General features: G+C 43.7%; 1 protein-coding gene across 1 annotated transcript in view; it reads left to right on the top strand.

Moving 5' to 3' along the window:
- The window catches only part of TXLNG (taxilin gamma), a 32,939-nt gene that overhangs the window by 3,185 nt on the left and 8,570 nt on the right, over nt 1–21,184 (top strand). Inside the window, exons 2-6 of the mRNA XM_090063053.1 lie at nt 8,659–8,968; nt 9,911–10,002; nt 17,566–17,736; nt 19,181–19,375; nt 20,380–20,499. Coding sequence (XP_089919179.1) covers nt 8,659–8,968; nt 9,911–10,002; nt 17,566–17,736; nt 19,181–19,375; nt 20,380–20,499 — 888 coding nt within the window. The remainder of the gene's footprint in view (nt 1–8,658; nt 8,969–9,910; nt 10,003–17,565; nt 17,737–19,180; nt 19,376–20,379; nt 20,500–21,184) is intronic.

Genomic DNA, 21,184 nt, shown 5'->3' with positions numbered 1-21,184 from the left:
AAATACTAAAACAAGATTAAATGATCAGATTTGTTTCATACTGTCAAATGTATCTGGGTGACCTGTGTGTTCTAACAGGGTGTATTGATGTTTGTGTTCAAACAGTGCTGGAAGAAATAGAAACAAAACTTATGTAGGTTTTGTGGTCCGTGACCGTTTCCACTGATAGTATACCGTAGCCTACAGTGAAGACAGAAGCAGGGAGGGATTGTAGGTCCTGAAACAAGGTCTGGAGAGAATATACTTATTCAAAGAGATGTCATGGGTTTTAAAACGCTAAGCTGATTGCCTTGATATTGGATTGTAGTGAGCACCACAAATGAGCAAGTAAAGAAAGGTATCTTCTTGTTGCCTCTTTTTAAACCTCTGGCCACAAAAGGGGATAATTGGTAAAAATAAAGGCTGGTCTCTTTTCACCATACCACTCAGTTTACATCTCATTGAAAACCTCAGAGATGGATGGCTGCATATCAGAGAGGCCTGAAATGATGATATTTGTAGGGAGGACTTGTAGAGTCCTTTAACATGAAAGTATCTGTAATGTGAAACTGCTCAGATTTTGGATTTTATTCCCTATTTTTCAGTGAAATTATCAAAATTTGACACTTCAAATGTTAGCTTGTACAGGCATGCTTCTGTCAATGATAACAGGTGTTTTTAATGTAATTTCCCTATTTCTCTTGCAATTTAATAAATATTCGTAATGGTTAAAAACATTCTATATCTTAATTTTTCATCACAGGCCTTCAGATTAAAAATTTAATCAGACAAGCATTTTTTAGCCTTAGTTTTATGGCCAGTTGTTTTGGACTGCCAATTACACAAAATAAATTAAGGTACTTTTAGCTTGAAATAGATTACCTCTAGAGGTCCAGTCTAGTTGTACTTTTCTATTATTCTGTCTGGCTATTAAGAGGTTATGCTAATGACTTGTAAAACCATTTTTTTCAGTAATAGAGTTCTAGAACTTGAGTATTAGGACACTAGTATAGATATCTCTGCTCAAGTAGTAAACCTGAATTAATACTTTTTGTTATATTTTTAACTTTATAAGTGGGGAAGAAAATACAAATAATGGCATCTTGAGTATGTAAATATCATCAAATGATCTTGGTGGAAATAAGACACTTTAAAAATACATTGTTTTTACCTTTTGTTTTTGACTCTTCAGCTTAACATTGAAAGCAGGTTAGTCATTCTCTATTTTTTTAAATGCATGTGGCTCCTCACTGCTCTAGATCACGTGCATCAAATGCTTTCAGATTTTACAGATCCAGAAATTAACTTCACTTTTTACTAACCACTCCTTTGTATCCCTTAACTAGCCACCTTTTTCAGAACACTGATATAACTATCCAATTTTAATATTGCCTGTCTATTTACAGAGAACCCATTTATTACTTAGATGAGCTCAATTTTGGACTTGAAAATGCTGCTCAGTGCCTAGGGGTGACAGCAGTTTTTAAGTAAGGATGCATATTTTAGAGCCCTTGCTTTGAGGGGGGACGATGCACAAATGTTAAGGCTGAAACAGGTTTATTTTTTAATAGTCCTGCTGTTGCCTTCCTGTAGTTCTGACCATTCATCAAATGTGTTTTCTAATATGTTGTACAATAGGGTCACACTTTGTTGAAGACCCAGAGAATAGCATTACCTTGCTTCTCTCATTCACTAACAGGTGCAGAGCAATGTAGATAGAAATCAATAATTTACTTACTTAGAGCAGATGCATTATTGCACAATTTTCAGGAAGATCTTTTTTTTCATCTAGACTGTACTTCTGCCTTATTCATAGATTCATAGATGCTAGGGTCGGAAGGGACCTCAACAGATCATCGAGTCCGACCCCCTGCATAAGCAGGAAAGAGTGCTGGGCCTACATTACCCCAGCTAGATACACATCTAGCCTTCGCTTGAAGACCCCCAGGGTAGGGGAGAGCACCACCTCCCTTGGGAGCCCGTTCCAGACCTTGGCCACTCGAACTGTGAAGAAGTTCCTCCTAATATCCAATCTAAATCTGCTCTCTTCTAGCTTGTGGCCATTATTTCTTGTAACCCCCGGGGGCGCCTTGGTGAATAAATACTCACCAATTCCCTTCTGTGCCCCCCTGATGAACTTATAGGCAGCCACCAGGTCGCCTCTCAACCTTCTCTTGCGGAGGCTGAAAAGGTCCAGTTTCTCTAGTCTCTCCTCGTAGGGCTTGGCCTGCAGGCCCTTAACCATACGAGTGGCCCTTCTCTGGACCCTCTCCAGATTATCTGCATCCTTCGTGAAGTGCGGCGCCCAGAATTGCACGCAGTACTCCAGCTGCGGTCTGACCAGCGCCCGATAGAGGGGAAGTATCACCTCCTTGGACCTATTTGTCATGCATCTGCTGATGCACAATAAAGTGCCATTGGCTTTTCTGATGGTTTCGTCACGCTGCCGACTCATGTTCATCTTGGAGTCCACTAGGACTCCAAGATCCCTTTCCACTTCCGTGCCACCCAGCAGGTCATTTCCTAGGCTGTAGGTGTGCTGGACATTTTTCCTCCCTAGATGCAGCACTTTGCATTTCTCCTTGTTGAACTGCATTCTGTTGTTTTCTGCCCACTTGTCTAATCTGTCCAGGTCTGCTTGCAGCTGCTCTCTGCCCTCCGGCGTGTCCACTTCGCCCCATAGCTTAGTGTCATCTGCAAACTTGGACAGAGTACATTTCACTCCCTCATCCAAGTCGCTGATGAAGACATTAAAGAGTATCGGTCCAAGGACCGAGCCCTGCGGGACCCCACTGCCCACACCCTTCCAGGTCGAAACCGACCCATCCACCACAACTCTCTGGGTGCGACCCTCCAGCCAATTCTCCACCCACCGGACTGTGCAGTCATCCAAGTCACAGCCCCCTAACTTGTTCACCAGTATGGGGTGGGATACCGTATCAAAGGCCTTCCTGAAGTCCAAGTATACGACATCCACCCCTCCTCCTGCGTCGAGGCGTTTTGTAACCTGGTCATAAAAAGAGACTAGATTGGTCAGGCACGATCTGCCTGCCACGAACCCATGCTGGTTTCCCCTCAGCATAACTTGCCCTGCCGGGCTCTCACAAATGTGAGCCTTGATAATTTTTTCAAAGACTTTGCCAAGGATGGAGGTGAGACTAACTGGCCTATAGTTGCCTGGGTCCTCCTTCCTCCCCTTCTTGAAAATGGGAACCACATTGGCCCTTTTCCAGTCCTCCGGGACTTGACCCGTGCGCCACGAGCATTCAAATATTCCCGCCAGTGGCTCTGCAATGATGTCGGCCAGTGCCTTCAGTACCCTCGGATGGAGCTCATCCGGGCCTGCCGACTTAAAGGCATCCAGTTCCTCCAAGTGACCCTGCACCACCTCAGGGTCCACGCATGGAAGTCTGGTGCCTTGCTGCTGCCTCCCTACACTCCCAGTGAGAGACTTGTCATGCCTCTCGCTTAGGAACACTGAGGCGAAGAACTCGTTGAGGAGTTCAGCCTTGTCCCCTCTGTCCGTCACCAATTGTTTCTGCCCATTTAGCAGGGGTCCTATTCCTCCCTGGGCCTTCCTTTTACTCCCTATATATCTAAAAAACAATTTCTTATTGTCTTTTACTTGGGTTGCTATCCTCAGCTCCATGGTAGCTTTGGCCTGTCTAACTGCCTCCCTACAAGCACGAGCAGAAGAGGTATATTTCTCCTTGGTGATCTCTCCCTGTTTCCACTTTTTATGTGCTCCCCTTTTGGCCCTTAGTCTGCCCTGGATTTCTCTGGTCAGGCAGGGAAGCCTCCTGGCCCCTTTCCCTCTTTTACCTCGCACGGGGATCGTCTCGCTTTGTGCGAGAAGGATAGTTTCCTTAAGGCACAGCCACCCTTCTTGGGCTCCCATCATTTCAAAACTACTACTCTGCAGTGCGTCCTTCATTAATCGCCTGAGTTCACTGAAATCAGCTTTCCTAAAGTCCAGCACATTCACCCTACTAGTTACCTTACCCACTCGACGCCTTATGTTGAATTGTATTTTTAGGTGATCACTGTCCCCCAGATGGCTACCGATCTGTAGGTCCCCTACTATGTCATCCCCCGTTGCCAGTACCAGATCCAGTAAGGCATTCCCCCTAGTGGGACCATGTACCTCCTGCGTCAGGTGGAGGTCCTGTACACAGGTTAGAAACCTGCGTGAGCGGTGGGACTTTGCTGTCTGTGTCTCCCAACAGATGTCCGGGTAGTTTAGGTCCCCCATGACCACCGCCTCTTTAGCTTTTATGGTCTCCGAGAGTTGCCTCAGGAGCCCCAAATCTATTTCTTCCCCTTGATGTGGGGGTCTGTAGCAGACCCCTACCACCAAATCCTTTTCTCCTTGCCCCCCATGTAGCCTAACCCACAGTCCTTCTACTTCCTCATCCTTTGATTCTGTCTTGATGAGGGTTGATGTATATTGCTCCTTAACATAGAGTGCAACCCCTCCCCCCTTTTTCCCCACCCTGTCCTTTCTGTACAATCTATAGCCCTCGATATGTACCGCCCAGTCATGGGATGAATCCCACCAGGTTTCCGTCAGCCCCACTAAGTCATAGGCATTTAGTGCAACCAGGAGCGCTAGTTCATCCTGCTTGTTCCCCATGCTCCTAGCATTAGTATATAGGCACTTGAGCCCTGCGACTGGTGCCTTTGCTGCCCCCCCGCTCCAAGTCCCAAAGGGCTCTTTGTCTCTTACCTTCTCGTTCCTTACCTGTGCCGTATTGCTGTCCACCCCCTGTCTTTCATGTTCCCAAAGCTTTCTTTCTTCAGGCTGGGCTGTCCTTGTTGGTGCCACCTGGTTTGATGGTCCACAGCTTCCCCCGCCCTCATCTTCCCCTCCCCCCGACGAGCCTAGTTTAAAGCCCGCCGGAGGAGATCCGCCAACCTGCAAGAAAACAATTATGCATGTATTATACAGCAGTGTATTAGAAAGCTATAAGGTATTGTGGAACTCTTATGTTTGCAAAGAGTCTCTCTGCTCTTGGATGAGGAATGAGTACCATAAGTTTGACTTATGAGAGTAAATGAAAACTTTTTGGTTTAAAATGATTAGATTTTATATTACAATATAATGTTTTTGTTTGTTCATTAAAGTAAATCTCACATAGCTTCTGTTTATGACAAGTTTGGTGAAGTTTAAATAGTTTGAATAACAACTATTATTCATTTGAAAGTGTTTTGTTACATGTATTTAGCTTAAACCTGTTATTTATTAGTTTAAACTAATATAAAAGATATGCAGTTAGAACAAAAATGAGTTTGCACTCATTTTTGCAACCCTTAAGTCTTTTATAACATTGGGTTTAAGATCACAATTTAAAATTAAGCCAATATACATGTAAGATCTTTAAAAATGTGGAAGGAGACATATAGTCTTACAAAAGAGTATGTGATCAGTCCTCCTCAAACTGTCGCCCTTGCGAACTGAATCTAGGCCAAGAGGGACCTCTTGGGCTGGACCTGCCAGTGTGGAGGTTAACACAGCTGTTGCTTGTGCTTCTTCCCCATCCCCCAACACATTGTTTTCTGTTGCTTGGAATCCGGCAGCAGAACCTGGACCCATAACCAGCTGGCATCAGTAAAATGGTTCTGCAAGCTGGGTATGGCAGGTTGTGTGATTGTTTGGGGAACATCTACATTGCTACCACCCTGACATATATATGTGCTGCGGTTTTCATTATTGTTAAGACCTTTATCACTTAAATAAAAACCCTACATATCCGCATAGTAGCAGTGGTTCTTAATTGTCTTGAATTTTTTTTAATGGTTGAGAGAGCAGTTGCATTTAGAGTTTTGTCTGATGGTGCTTAATTTCTGGCAGAATAACATCTACCACCAATTTCCCAAATACCAATATTTTTTTTGCCCCACCCATTTTCTTTTAGTATGTTTCTTTTTATTTTGTTAATTATTTTTAGTATTTAAGTGTTAAACTTTTAATTTGTATCTAAAACTAATGTATTATAAAGTGGCTATCAGTTGTTAATAGGGTTGCACCAATAAAGATTTTCTTGGCCAATACCAATAGCCGATTATTAACCAACTGTATCGGGCGATGCCAATCTGATAGCCGATTTACATAAATTAAACCTTTTTTGGAGCGCTCTAGCAGTCTCCTACGTCACATGTATCAGTGTCCCAGTGTTTAAAAATGGTGGTGAAACGCTTGAATTTAAGCTTGTCAAATGAGCTTTAATTCATGCACTGCTGCCAGCATTTTTAAGCACAGGGACACCTTTAAGCAGAGCGAGGTGAGGGCAGATACGGACTGCCTGCTGTGGGCTCGGGGCTTTCTGCCCTCCTGCCTTTGCCCCAGTAGACCCTCGCCAGCTGTGTGTCCCCTGCCAGCTCAGCAGTGGGGAGCATAACTCGCCACCCACACTGCTGACAGGCAGGCAGGGTGCACATGGCCAACACAGGGCTCCTGAGGGAAAGGCAACAAAGTTGAGAGCCCACAGTGAGCATCCTGCATTTGCCCCATGCACAAATCTTGGGGTGGGGGGCCCAGGCCTCTCATGGGAGGGGCAGGTGTACAGTGGTGGGTAGCAGCTCCCCACATCCCGTGGATGAATCACTTGCGGCTCTTTCCTGCTCCTCTCCCCCAGATCCCATGTACCACCCTGGCTGGGTAGTGTCCTCTACCCCACTCCCTCCCTCACTGTGGGGGGGCCTGAATATGCCCCCTCCCACACACCCCTTCCCTCCATAGACCTGCCTTCAGGGAGCAGCTCTCTACACTGCCCAACTGTATTCCTGGCCATGTGCATGTGTGAGGGTGCACACATGCATGCAGCGCCTCCTGCGTCTTGCTCCTGGTAGCCCCAAGCAGCACTGCTTGCAGGCTAGAATGCTGCCCACCTGGAGGGAGAAACCCGCTGTTTCCTGAGGGAACCCAGGTGTATGGGGGCCCGAGCCCCACAGGGGCAAGGGAACCCAGGTGTCCCGGGCCCTGGTCAGAAGGTATAATTATCAGTAAACATCGGTTATGATGGCCAAAAAAAGCCAATAGCCAGTAATGTCATTTCCCCTTCTATTGGTGCCGATCCAATAGGCTACCAGTATATCAGTGTACCTCTAATTGTTAAAGTTCTTTTTGCATTGCTGCGGCCATAGAGGAACAGGATGTCATCTAGCTATACCATTATCTTAAGCTTACGTATCTCAAAAATCTGTGATGGTGGTAGTTAAGTATTCAAGAGCATATAATATGATTCAATAAACTAGAAAAAAATACTCTGGTTGTTAGGGGTCAGAACTTGTGCTTTTAAAATGCCATTGTACATAGAACATAAAAACTGTTTTTGAATTTAGCTATTTGTTTTTGGACTTAGTAATTCCTAGGTTTACACGTTGAGTATAGAGTGCTAGATGGTTTGTGATTTCTCTTAAAGTTCTTCAAATATGCTCCAAACATAGTGTTATATTTGTAGATTGCCTTAAAATTTCTTCATTTATCAGGGTGTACTTTGCATTTAAGATTCTGTTTACTTTTACAACTGGATCAGCTATTATCTTTATTCTAGTATAGTAATCAGAACTAGTTGCATCTTTTTAATATTTAACAGTTGATGTAAAAATCAAAGGTTAGCACGTAAAGGTTATTTAGTATATAACTCAGAGCTTCTAGAATGAGAAGCTACTGCAGCTAATTCTTAATTTGATTAATCCATAATATAATGATCTTTCAGTGTCATTCTATATGCCACTTTGCTTGCATGGTTTTTGGTTATAGCTGTGTTGGTCTAAGGCAGTGGTCTTCAACCTTTTTAAAGTAAAGATCACTTTTTGAAGTAAAGGGGCAACCCAGGACCTACTATTCCCCCCCTCCCCCCCGGAACCACCCAACCTCCCCTCCCAGCGCTACCACCCACTCCAAGCACAGCGTAGTCCAGCAGCTGGCCCTGCCCTGCATGCAGATCTGGGGGCATGCACCCCCTACACCCCTGGGCTTGGTCCTCTCACGTCTGTGGGGCACCACATACCTGACCCCTCTCTCCTGCCTCTGCCTTTCTCCCTTCTTCACTGCAGGGGCCTTGATCTGGGCCCCTTCCCTCCCCACCTGCTGGCCCTCCCCCAGCCTCAGATCAACTCTCTGAGTCTCCAGGATCAACCAGTCAATTGCGATCAACTGGTTGGTGACCACTGGTCTGAGGACATAGGCAGGCAAGCTTCTTTGAGTATAGATGTGATATCTTTTATTAAACCAACTGAGCAATTGGAAAAAAGTTCTCTGCAAGCTTCTTTACGCCTAGGGAGTCTCTGCTGTATGCCACTTTAGCTTTCCCACACAGTTCTACCTACCCAGGTGAAGTCTTGTCTAGATTTTTTTAAGCTTCTTTATAAGAATAATTATTAAACATCAGCTCATCTGTTACTACCTGGACATACCTACAACAGTTAGTCCTGTTTACATATTGCTAATAGTAATGTTTCAGTTGCTTTGTATACAATATCTGCTTATATGATTTGTACTATATCGGTTTTCTAAACATTTTGACTATAGCTAGCAATTCATGTTGATACAGTCGATTTTTGGCCACCTTGCTTGTTCTTACTTTAAAAAGAGGGGTGGGGGGAGAAGAGGAGTAGAAGTTTATTTCAAACTTTTCTTCTTAAATGACCCAGCTTCTTTTTTTTCCTTTTCTCAAGTTTGTGATTGATGCCATGGAAGAAGCTGGATTTTGCGAGACTGCCATGAGTACCCAGGTTCAGTTGGTGAATAGCAAATGTGCTGAATCTGACTCAACTTTACAGCATCCACAGTCTAATTGTGATGGCATGGAAAGCACAGGTGCATTGGAAGAGGAAGACTATATCCCTAAGAATGGGAAGCTATTGGGATCAACATGCTGTACTCGAGAAGTACGTGAGGAGACTCCTGGAAGAGAAGAAGCCCGTACTGACCCACCTGATGGCCAACAAGATCCAGAGAGCGACAAAAATAAAGAGAAAACCTTAGGTATGCTCTGCTTAGGGAAGAGGAAGAGTGGCTTTGAAACTAAAGCAAATTGAAATGTTGAAAAACAGGTGGTTTAAATGTTTCCTTATGGTGTAACTTCTTATTTTGTCCATAGACTCTAACTCATTCTCATTATCTTTAATTTTATCTGTTTTTTTTGTTTGTCTGTTTGTTTATCGTGCTGTTTTGGAGGAAATGGGAAAAAGTTTCTAAAGGGTCACTGGTTAAAATTAAGTAAAAATGTGTTGCTTGTCAATATGTTGCTGTCTTTCTCCACATTTTAGAATCTAATACTTACCACTGTGATATTTAACTTTCTGGTTGTTGAACTGTACTTCCTGTACTTCAGCAAGTCATTCTTCAGGGAACTCTTTCAAACTTTTGTTGTATGAATATTGCTTCATTAATATTTATTTTAGAAAATAATATTTTCTATGCTTTATTAATAAAAGACTTGACTTTTAGACCTTGGTTTTCAGGGTTCTTTCCATCTTCTGAAGTAAATCATGTAAGGGGGAAAAAAATTCCTTGTGGTCCAATAATTTGTGCCTTTAAACTGTGTAGTTACATGTACAAGAGATCGAATTACATGTGTTCACTTACTTTTTAGTGGTAGGGATGGAGTGTTGGTGTAGGCAAGATGGTCCAAAAACTTTGAGAGGTAAAGTTATATCTTTTATTATCTTAGTTGTATAGTTGGGAGAGAAGTTAGAAAAGTTTTTGGGCACAAAGTACCCTTCCTCAGGTGTAACCTTGTCTAGCATCTCTCCCAACTATACAAAAAAACCATCCTTGCTTACTTTGTAGTGAACTATCTGTTGGCATCCTTTAGTGGAAAATTATGCAGCTACTATACTGAAGTGCAATAACAGTAATTTCCTTCTAAGGATAAACTGCTCTTGTAGTGTGTTTCAATATTTTGGATTTTTTTTTTATCCATAGGAAAAGAAGTGCTATTACTGATGCAAGCTTTGAACACGCTTTCTACTCCAGAAGAAAAGTTGGCAGCTCTCTGCAAGAAATGTGCTGATCTTGTAAGTAATGTGTACAGCTAAGCTTAGCGAGTGTACATTTCTAACATTGTAGTAGCTGAAAATTTACCTCGGAGAAACCATTATAGTGCTCTTTTGAAGAGAATTAATGGATGTTATATAACCTGGAACACTAAAGGGTGGGGTTTTTTGCTTTTTTTTGGGGGAGGGGGTGGTTTTGTTTTGTCTTTTTAAATACAAAAGTGTTTGCAGCATTCAGACTTCTTACAGGTGCTCTTACAGTCAAAACACTTAAGTCACTTCGGCTTTTACCTGGCTGAATGAGTTGCCTTCTATAAACAAATTTAACTAATATTCTGATATTGAAACTTTCTTTGTGTTGTATTAATATTAACAAACCAACCTCTGGAGTTAACTACAGTTTTCTAGAGATGGATGATAGGAATATGGGAAAGTTCCTTATTAGATATTGTTTTAAAAGTGCTTATTGGTGTGGCTGTACTAATTGTTCATTTCAGAAGTGTCAAACTTGTCCTCACCTTACAGTCCAGATCTGATTCCAGTGGTAGTGCAGGAGTTAATGTGGTTGTTGCTTGCCCCACCACTACAGAAATGCATCCCCAACAGGGCTGTGTACTTGGAAATTGAGTGGTGGGCCCTGTCCCCAAATACCCAGCCTCTCTAGGGACGCTGTGGGCTGTGGGGACATGGCTCCACCAGTCAGATGAGCCCAGTTTAGTATGTTCCATTGCTGAACACTAGCTAATTGTAGGCATTTTGTGGTCATTTTTTTTCACAAAAATAATCCCAGGGAAGTTGTCTGGCCTAGTTGTGTTAGGAAACAGCATGGTCCAACAGGCTAGGCACACTTCTGGAGCAGTAGAATTTAGCTGCGTTATTAATAACAACAACAAAAAAGAACAGTAGTTTTTTGGGAAGCTGTATGTGGAGCTTCTGTTCTGCTCTAACAGGTTGGCATTATCCTAAAAAGTTGAAATGTGTAGTATTTTTCTCATAAGGGGATTACCCCACTGGTGAGTAGAAGCAGATAGGCGTTTATTATAGAAAAATGTATTCTGACATAATTTAGCATTTAGAGAAGAGATAAGCATCACAAAACTTGGCTAGCGACTCTTCTATTTTAATGAGCTTCAACAAGAAGTTAATTCACTTTGAAACAAGACAGCAACAAAGACATGAATTCAATGTGTATTTGAAAATGATGGAATATTTTAAAAAATTTACATTTTAGAAAGCTGTAACTAGAGGTGCACCAGTACAGTGGTCTGGTATCGGATCAGCACCAACATAAAGAAAATTGCCTGTATCAGAAATTGGCCTGATATCGGCCAAATTATTGGACATAAATGCCGGGAGAGCTTGCAGGGGGACGGCATGTCCCCCCACATCCATGATGGGGCCAGGGCTGTGCTTGGGGCAGGTGGTGGCAGTGCTGGGAGGGGGCTATGGTGAATTTTGTGGTGGCTGCTGCACCACCCCCCAAACCCCTCCCAGTGCTGCCACCACCCACCTTAAGCATAGCCCAGCACAGCCCCCTGCCTGGAAGAGGTTGGTGCAGCCCTGGCCTCAGCCTGCCCCACCCATGTCCTCCCAGATGAGCAGTGGGAGCCACCAGATGAGCTTCGCGCAGCTCCAGGAGCCGCTCCCACCAGACAAGCCACAGCTCTGTCCCATGCCCCACCCTGCCCTGACTAGTCAGCACTTGACCCAGCCCCACTCCTCCCTCACCGCAGGGGCCTTCATCTGCCCCCCCATGCCCCTTCCCTTCCCTTCCCTTCCCTTCCGCCACAACAGATTTACTGGCTGCGCACAGCTCTCCAAGCTGCTGGGCTGCATATCGGAAATTGGATTGGTATCAATCGATATGCCTCCTCAAAAATCAGCTATTGGTATCAGCCCCAAAAAATCTCCATCAGTGCACTCCTAGCTGTAATCACACTAAACTCTAATAGAAAGAAACCTGGATGACATAAAAATGGTGTAATCTCCCTCATTACATTGTCAACTATGGAGAGAGGTGGTTTACAAAGCAGCCTTCTGAATATGTACATAGTGTCATAACATTCTGGAAAAGTTTAGTTCTTCCCTCAGTTTAGTGTTTTACTTTAGTGGTTTGGCTTGCTACCTGGGAGTCAAAATGCAGCAGAAGAACTAACTGTTCTTATGATGCTGACAGAAATGGTGACTGGGAAAAAAACTGGACTGAGTCTGAGAGAAACATTCCCTCCTGTATCTGCATTCAAATCTGTTTTTAACTCTCAGTTCTTTTTAGATGTTTTTAGTTTAGCCTTCCAGGAAAGTTCAACTTCATCCAAATCTAAAAACCACGTTATACTGTTGCAGAATCATGAATTGGTTAGAATTCAAGTTACTGTGGACAGGGGCCATTTTTTCTGAGTGATCGGTTCTCAAGAAGCAAGGGCGGCAAGAATGCCTGGAAGCCCCCCTGGCTCACCAAAGGCGTCCGGGAATGCCTGCTTGCCAAAAAGGCGGCATACACCCAGTGGAAGTGGGGTGCTATCTCCAAAGACAAGTATACCTCCTCTGCTCGGGCCTGTAGGGGGGCTGTCAGGAAAGCTAAGGTGGACATAGAGCTAGGACTGGCATCCAAGATCAAGGATAATAAAAAGTCCTTTTTCAAATACATAGGGAGGATGAAGAAGGCACCAGGTAACGTGGGGCCCCTGTAAGGTACGCTGGGCAATCTGGTGGTTGTGCCAGAGGAGAAAGCGGAATTTTTTAACCAATTCTACATGTCCGTTTTCTTGTGCAGGGACCAGGACTTCCCCGCTGGGATGCCAGATGGACTTGAGGGGAACACCTCCAGACGTCAGGTTGGGGAGGACCGGGTTAGAGAGCTTCTGGAGGGCCTGAACGTGTTCAAGTCAGCAGGTCCAGATGCTCTCCACCCCAGGGTGTTGGGGGAGCTAGCTGGGGTTATTGCAGGGCCCTTGGCACGGCTCTACAAGCGCTCGTGATGCTTGGGCCAGGTGCCAGATGACTGGAAGATAGCTAATGTGGTCCCCATCTTCAAAAAAGGGAAGAGGGAGGACCCGGGCAACTGTAGGCCCGTCAGTCTTGCCTCTATCCTTGGGAAACTCTTTGAGAAGATCCTCAAGGAGCACATCTGCGATGGGCCGGCTTCAGGGATGATGCTCAAAGGCAACCAGCATGGTTTCATTAGGGGCAGGTCATGTCAGACCAACCTGATTGCCTTTTATGATCAGGTCACAAAGGCAATGGGTGCAGGTGTTGCTGTGGATGTAGTCTTTCTAGACTTCAGCAAGGCCTTTGACACCGTCTCCCACCCCATCCTCATTAAAAAAAACTAGGCGACTGTGGTATTGATGCCTACACAGTCAGATGGATTGCAGATTGGCTCAAGGGTCATACTCAGAGGGTGGTAGTGGATGGGTCATATTCGACCTGGGGGGAAGTGGGCAGCGGAGTCCCCCAGGGCTCGGTCCTGGGGCCTGTGCTGTTCAATTTCTTCATCAGCAATTTGGATGACAGGGTGAAATGCAACCTGTTTAAATTTGCTGATGATACCAAAATTTGGGGTGAGGTGAGCACGCTAGCAGGGAGGGAAAGACTGCAACAAGAACTGGATAGGTTACAGGAGTGGGCTGACATAAACAGGATGCGTTTCAATACTGACAAGTGCAGAGTGCTGCACTTAGGCAGCAGAAACCAGCAGCACACTTATAGAATGGGAAACTCCCTTCTTGAGAGCACGAAGGCAGAAAGGGATCTTGGAGTCATTATTGATTCCAAGATGAACATGGGCCGACAATGCGAGGTCAGGGTTGGCAGGGCTAACCGGACCTTGTCGTGCATCCACAGGTGCATCTCAAGTAGAGCCAGGGAGGTGATCCTCCCCCTCTGTGACGCTGGTCAGGCCACAGCTGGAGTACTGTGTCCAGTTCTGTGCGCCCCATTTCAGGAGGGATGTGGACAACATTGAAAGGGTCTGGAGGAGGGCCACCCACATGATCCGGGGACTACAGGGCAGACCCTACATTGAAAGACTGTGGGACCTAAACCTGTTCAGCCTTCACAAGAGAAGGCTGAGGGGGGACCTGGTGACTGTCTATAAACTCACTAGGGGGGACCAGAAGGGTTTAGGGGTTTCCCCTAGCGCCCCCTGGCATGACAAGGGACAATGGACACAAATTATTAGGGAGTAGATTTAGATTAGACATCCGCAAGAACTACTTCACAGTTAGGGCGGCTAGGAGCTGGAACCAGCTTCCTAGGGCAGTGGTGCTGGCTCCTACCTTGGGGATCTCTAAGAAGAGGCTTGATGCCTACCTGGCTGGACTCATTTGAGTCCAATCTTTTTCTCCCGCCCAGGCTGGGGGTCTGGCTTGAAGATCTACAACGTCCCTTCTGACCCTACTTCTATGACTGTATGATTCATGTCCTAATCTTGATGGCCAGCAAGCAATGTGGAATGAAATCATTCCTGCAAAAGGAAGCCTAATGTCTGTTGTCAGGATGATGGTAGTACCTCTAGTGCACCTGAGTTTTACACATTCAGGGCAATAGGTAACTTTAGTCAGCTTTCTAATCGGGGAACAGTTAAATCATGAGAAGTTTGTATCTCTCTAAATGCAAGGTTTTGTCCACTTTTTCTCTCAAAAGGAGGTATCCAGAAGCCGATATGCCTTCTCCTAGAGGTGACTTTCCAATAACTACTAAGGATGTAAACAGTGTTTAAAAAATTATCCGTTTGACCTCCTCTAATTACGTTGGTTAAATGGTTAACTGATAGCACATACAGTACAGTCGCATCTTATGAAGGGGTTACGTTCTGAAGACAGCGCATATAGTTGAAATCTCCGGGCTTTGGCACCGAGCAGCCGCCACACCGCAGGGCCCGGACACGGCGGGCACAGCACTGCACAGCCCATGCTGTGCCTTCCGCACACACTCCTCGCTCCCCACATGCTCCTCGCTCCTCTCATCCTCTGCTAGCTTGTCCCCCGTCAGCCCTCCAGCCATGCAGGCGCGTGCAGGCAGTACCATGCAGCACTGCACTACACGCTGTGCCCCTGCCAGCACCTAGTGGCCATCCCCAGCAGTTGAGCGTGTATAGTTGAAATTGCGTAAGTTAAGTACCTATGAAATGGCCTCTGTATTGTCTGGTCAGAGAAGATGTCTAATGCTCACATATTCAGGTTTATGGGCCTCTTCAAAATGTTGTGAGGATGTTCTTTTCCAATTGCCACATCTGAATAGGGGCCTTCAGAATAACAGTAGGAAACCCAGATGTATCTTCTGATGCCATGTAGCTATACACTGTCATTCTGGGCAGCACCAAGGAAAAGTTTAATTTTGTACTGTGTCGGTGCACAGTGATACCCTGTTCTTATCTGGAAGGGCCTAAGGATTAGTAACAAACTGAACATTAGTTGGACTGACCCTCATAATTGTAATCTGCTATGTGAGGGCAAAGGGAGAACCTTTCCCCAGGGTAGCAAAGGAAGGTGAAGCAGCTATCTGCTGAGACTAAGCAGCCAGGTACAATGGTCATAGGCAGGGCTGTGTCCTGTCAGCCTGAAAGAATCTCTAAGCACGCATCAGTGCCATCTTAAATCTTGGGCTGGCAGCTTTCAGGTCCTCAGTGATAGCACAGTTTGATATGATTTATTACTACACAGCCTCCAAGCTGTTCTAGGTACACTTAAAATTTTCTTTCCCACTTCTCAACTTCAAGTGTTATGTCTGATGTGGAGGGAAGTAGTGCAGGAACCTGTAATGCAGCAGATACGCTACTCCTTGTAAGTGAGTTCTCCATAGGTTGGAGAGAGGCCGGGTTTCTCCAGCATCTCTGCTACCTCAATTACAATTCCTTGTGCATGTTTGTTTTCCCCTTCCTCTCCTTGTGTTGCTTTCAAAGTACCCACTAATGCTAGTTACTTTCAGCTGTATCAGTGTTTCATTAGCTTTGCAAACCTATCTTCTCTAGAGATTCTCTTTGGCTGCCTCTTAGCTGTCATCTGTTTAGATACCACCAATGATGGTTTGCTCAAAGCCACACATCCTGCAGATGCATCTAATGAAGATAAGGAGCGTGTAAGACTTACTGCACAAAGTATCCCAGCACAAACAGAACAATGGAAATTCCTTTAAGTTCCTTGTAGCCTTGCTATAGGCAGTAGACCCTATAAACCATTTAGCCTGCTGTTTAATTTGCTGGTACAAATGTGTGCTGCTACTGCCATGAGCTTGCTGGGCCTGTGGCCGTATGGTTACTCTGGGCTGGGTGATCCCTGGGAGTGGGGGATTCGGGCTGATCCAAAAGGGTAAGCAGCATGCTAAGAATTCCTTGTGAACTCTTGTTCTGGCTGGTATCTCCCTATGGAAGGTAACTAAAACTCAGAAAGCGAATGCTGGTGGAAACAGGAGGGTACTTGCTGCTTGTTTTAAGTACATTTTACAGATGAACCAATGATAGATAGGCATGAGTGTCCTACAACCCTGAAACAGGGCTATTTCCTCCTCCCCCGCCCCCGCCCCCCCAAAGTGGTAGAATGGCTTTGAGAAGTAGTCCTTTAACATTTCTGGATGCTCATCCAGGAGATGCATGACTTCTATGCAGGTGAAGAAGACACTGCTGACAGATCTTTGTAGTGATGGTGAAAGACTAGGAACAGTGTTTTGCCTGTATATAATGGGGGGCTAAAGATGTGCAGTGGTAACAGCAATCTTGTGGACTGAGCCATCTTATCCAGCATACAGCTAACTATGGATAAGTATCTGTATAATAGGTGCCTGGTCACATGTGCGACCTTATCACAATTTAACATTTTACAAACTGGACTTTCAGGTATCAACTGTGGATACCTTCAATAAAAGGATATTTCACACTGATCTCCCAGTAACAGAAAGGACTTGTATTGGCATTTCAACAGCCATTTTAGTTCTATTGGCTAAAAGTTCTCTAAATCCTGTAGACATGAGAATAGAAACATTTATGCTGGATTTCTGAAAAATTCTTTTTTTCTGAGTTTGTGTTCTCTAATCCAGTATCTCTTGTTTGCAGTGATCTTTAGCCAATATGAGCCTTGTTATGGTCCCTTCAAATTTAGGTTGCAGTCAGGTTTTGGTTTATGACTACAATGTGTGTAAGTTTGGTGACGTTTTTGCTCCACTGATCAGAATACTTTATTTTATGGATGCTGTCCTAAATGGTAAGCTCTTTCTGTACCCAGCCACATCCTCCCCCATGAGACATAATGTTGCCTTTATAGCTTTATGCATACTGAAAGCCTATTAATAGATCTGTGGAGTTTGTTCCTCAGAGAGAAAATTTGGTAAGTTGAAATAAATGTTTGTAGTCTTTAAACAGGAAAGTTTTCTTATACATCCTTAGAGTTATCTATGAAATTTCCCAATTTCTATAATAAGAACATCTTACACTAGTCTAGTCTAGTATTCTTAATGACACACTCCATTTGATTTCACTGCTCTTCTCGGAAACTGTTTCCAGTTGGTTTAATTGTAGCTTCAGCTGTTTTGACTAGGCAGAGAAAGAGGCTTGCTCAAGTCCACTTACTTAAATATACTCTCTAACTTTAGTTGGAGGAAAGCCGGAATGTCCAAAAGCAGATGAAGATACTTCAGAAGAAGCAAGCCCAGGTTGTGAAAGAGAAAGTCCATTTGCAGAGTGAGCATAGCAAAGCTATTCTTGCACGCAGCAAACTGGAATCTCTTTGCCGGGAGCTTCAACGTCATAACAAGACTTTAAAGGTTAGTTTATTTTTATAAATCAGGGCTGTTCATTTCTTGGCCTGCAGGCCAAGTTAAGTTGCAGTCTCCAGGCTCCTCCTCCTCTCCTGTGTTTTGCACTTGGCCCAAGGTGTGTAGCAGTGAGGTGCAGGGAGCAGAGGGTGAGGCCAGAAACTGTGGGGCAGCAGGAGGGGCACCTGTGTCATGCAACAGAGAGTCTCCTCATGGTGTGACCCAGTGGCCCATGGCTTTTTCTGGTATGGCCTGTGCAATGTTGCCCCCACTAGTAGAGCCCATGGGGCATGTGTCCCTTACCCACTTAACTCTGGTATAAATTGCTTGAAGATAAAGCTCTTCGCTGTTTACTGTGTAAAATCCACACTTGACAGCTGCTGTTTGTTCATGTTCAGTGGCCAGTACCTACATCCATAGAGAATAATGGATAAGATCCATAGGTGTAGTTGGCCTTTAGGTATAGAGGTATGGGGATTGGTCAGTTTATACAACATATATTGCTTGCATAGGTTGTTTCATATTTCACCTATTAATTTAGATGGCTTCGTTGTTTATTTTTGTCATATTAGTGTCCGGGACACACGTTTGTGGCTCCCAGTGACAAGGTAATAACAAAGCTTTTATCCAGCCAAAGTACAGCTGCTGTAATAGAAAAGAGGAATGAGATTTCTTTATGCGACTATCTGCAGGGAATCTGTTCACGGAGCATAAATTATTTTTAAATTATATTCTTTTCTCAAATTTTGTTTCAAACCATTCATTTTTTTTTATAGCAAATATACTAAGGAAGGGTTCCTTCTATCCTGGCTGATTGCTACTGGTCTTACCCCTATGGAGAATAAGCTTTGGCATTTCAGCCAGGTACTCCCTTTGTTTACATAGCCTCAAGCTTACTTCTTCAAGCTGTAAAGATAAATGAGTGCTTTTCAAGTCATTCATCAATATGTTTTAGAAAAGTTGAAAAGTACAAAATAACCCAACATCTCTTCAGAACTTTATTTATTATTAACCAACAAATATTTAGAACAAGGTAGTGAAGTGGTTCTCAACCTTCTCAGTGGACTCAAGGTGCCCCTCATTAGACTTGAGGCACCCCTCCATAACTTGTGAATTTAGAGGCTCCCCATTTCAAAAACAGCTTATTTATTACAATGCTTTCCCCCTTACAGAGCCTGCTCTTATCTGTTTACCTCCTCACACCTTGGGGCATCCTTCAGAAAGATCTGGTAGCATGCCTAGGTGGAAAATCACTAAATTAATGAATTAAAGATAAATTAAGGTCCCTAATTTGCAGCGTTCAACTAATTCAGCTTGGCAAAGTTTGTATTTATATTTAAACACCCCAGCACTTAGAGCTACTTAGACCCACCCCTAGCATTTATTCAAAAAACTAATTGTAAGGATGCGTCAGTTTTAACTTGCCTGTTAACAAATCTTTTTGCATAAAAAGGAAGAAAACATGCAGCAAGCACGTGAAGAAGAAGAAAGACGTAAAGAAGCAACTGCACATTTCCAGATTACGCTGAATGAAATTCAGGCTCAGCTGGAACAGCATGATATACACAATGCCAAGCTCCGCCAAGAAAATATTGAACTGGGGGAAAAACTGAAGAAACTCATTGAACAGTATGCATTGCGGGAAGAGGTAATTAAGCAGTGATTCTGCACACACTTAATTAGCTCCCTTAACTAATTTAAATGGCGCTTTTTAAAAAATCAGTAAGGATGTGTTAATATTGTCTGTACTGTTACATAGGTAGACGTAATTCATACGTGTCATTACAAACCACTGTTTTTTTCAGTATCAGCCGTCCTAATAAAAAAGTGCATGGCTGTTTAGCCCAGAATATCTTCTTTCAATTCCCATGCCATTTTCTTAGGATCTTTAGTAAAGCCCAAAGGAGTCGTGTATTTTTTTTCAGAGATGTTCTCTACCTTGACACATCATTATCAATCGCATAAGAATGTTATATTGGATCAAATGTATAGGTGGGAGAGTTGTTGAACAAATTTTCAGACATAAAGTGCCTGTCCTCAAGTCACTTAAGGTTTTAAAGTCTGTTTGAGTCGTGTTTCATATTGTTCTCAACTGTGAGGGCTACAAGCTTTTTTCAGATGGAAAACTCAGATTCTTCTGTAATCACTTGACTCTAAAAGCCAGAGCTTAAAAAAAAGCCAAGTATTAAAAGACTTACAAAGTTATAACATTTGGCACGTCCATGTTAGGGCATGCCAATCCATGTTAGTTTCTCAGAAGCACATAAAGCAAGAGTGAAATAAAATCTGAAGTCAGAGGCTGTATTTCTGAGTAGAGTCCATGAGGCCTTAGATATCACATGGCTTTGTCTCTTGACATAAGGATTATTGAAATGTATAATGCACAAGCAGCAGGAACTTCATGCCAGTTTTACAAATTATTGTAGCTAATGCCCCTATATAAAAGGTGATTCCTGAAGTCCTACGCCTAATGGAAAGAACAGCATGAAAATAAAACATGAGTGTAAACAGCCACAGTCCACATAAAAAAAAAAAAAAAAAAAAAAACTTGAAGGATAATTCCTAGGTAATTTATTTCCACTAAAAAGCTGCTGTTTGTTTAATTATGGAGGATCCGTTACAAACTAACATTAGTTTTTACTTTTTGCTTAGCATATTGACAAAGTGTTCAAGCATAAAGAATTGCAGCAACAACTAGTAGATGCCAAACTGCAGCAAACCACACAGCTTATAAAAGAAGCTGAGGAAAAACATCAGCGTGAGAGAGAATTTGTAAGTTACTTATAACATAATAAAATCTGTATGTTGAGTGAATTGAAACTGTTAACCAGAGAGGATAACGGAATGGGACGACACATTCAAGGATGAATTAGTTTTTTCTGTAAGACCATGATTCTCAACCTTTCTGATTTGGGGCACCCCTGAGAAAATGCCAGCTCTTGGCCTTCACTTATTTTTAGATTATGGAAAAATAAAGCTATTCTTTTACAAAGAACTCAGAGCACAACAGGTCAGAATGTTTTTGACATGGTGTTCCTGTTGGAGATCTCTGGGTTTCCCTTGTGAATCCATGTAGGTGTTTGCATATCTAATTGTGCTAATACCATGGAGATCCTTTAAAGGATCTGGTTGAGAAACAATGCTAGAAGATGTTAAGATTGTTTAAAAAAAAAAGTCCGGAATTGTATGCACAACACAAGAGGTAGTTAGCTGTGTTAGTCTGAAGTTAAGCAGAGGATGGCAGAGTGGCACCTTAGACTAGTGATGGCCTGGAGTGGCAACAGAACACTGTAGAAAGAGGCATTGCTGGCAAGAGTCGGTTTAACCCTTCCCTGCCCCTGCAATTGATGCAGTTTTATATGGCAAATATTTCATAGGTGATGGGGCTAGAAGGGACCTCATGAGATCATCGGGTCCAGCCCCCTTCCCAAAGGTCAGGAAGTCTGCTGGGGTCGGG

The sequence above is a fragment of the Crocodylus siamensis genome, chromosome 1 (genome assembly GCF_052110815.1).
Source record: "Crocodylus siamensis isolate JL-2025a chromosome 1, ASM5211081v1, whole genome shotgun sequence".
Lineage (NCBI taxonomy): Eukaryota > Metazoa > Chordata > Crocodylia > Crocodylidae > Crocodylus > Crocodylus siamensis.
This window is presented reverse-complemented; position numbering and strand designations above follow the sequence as displayed.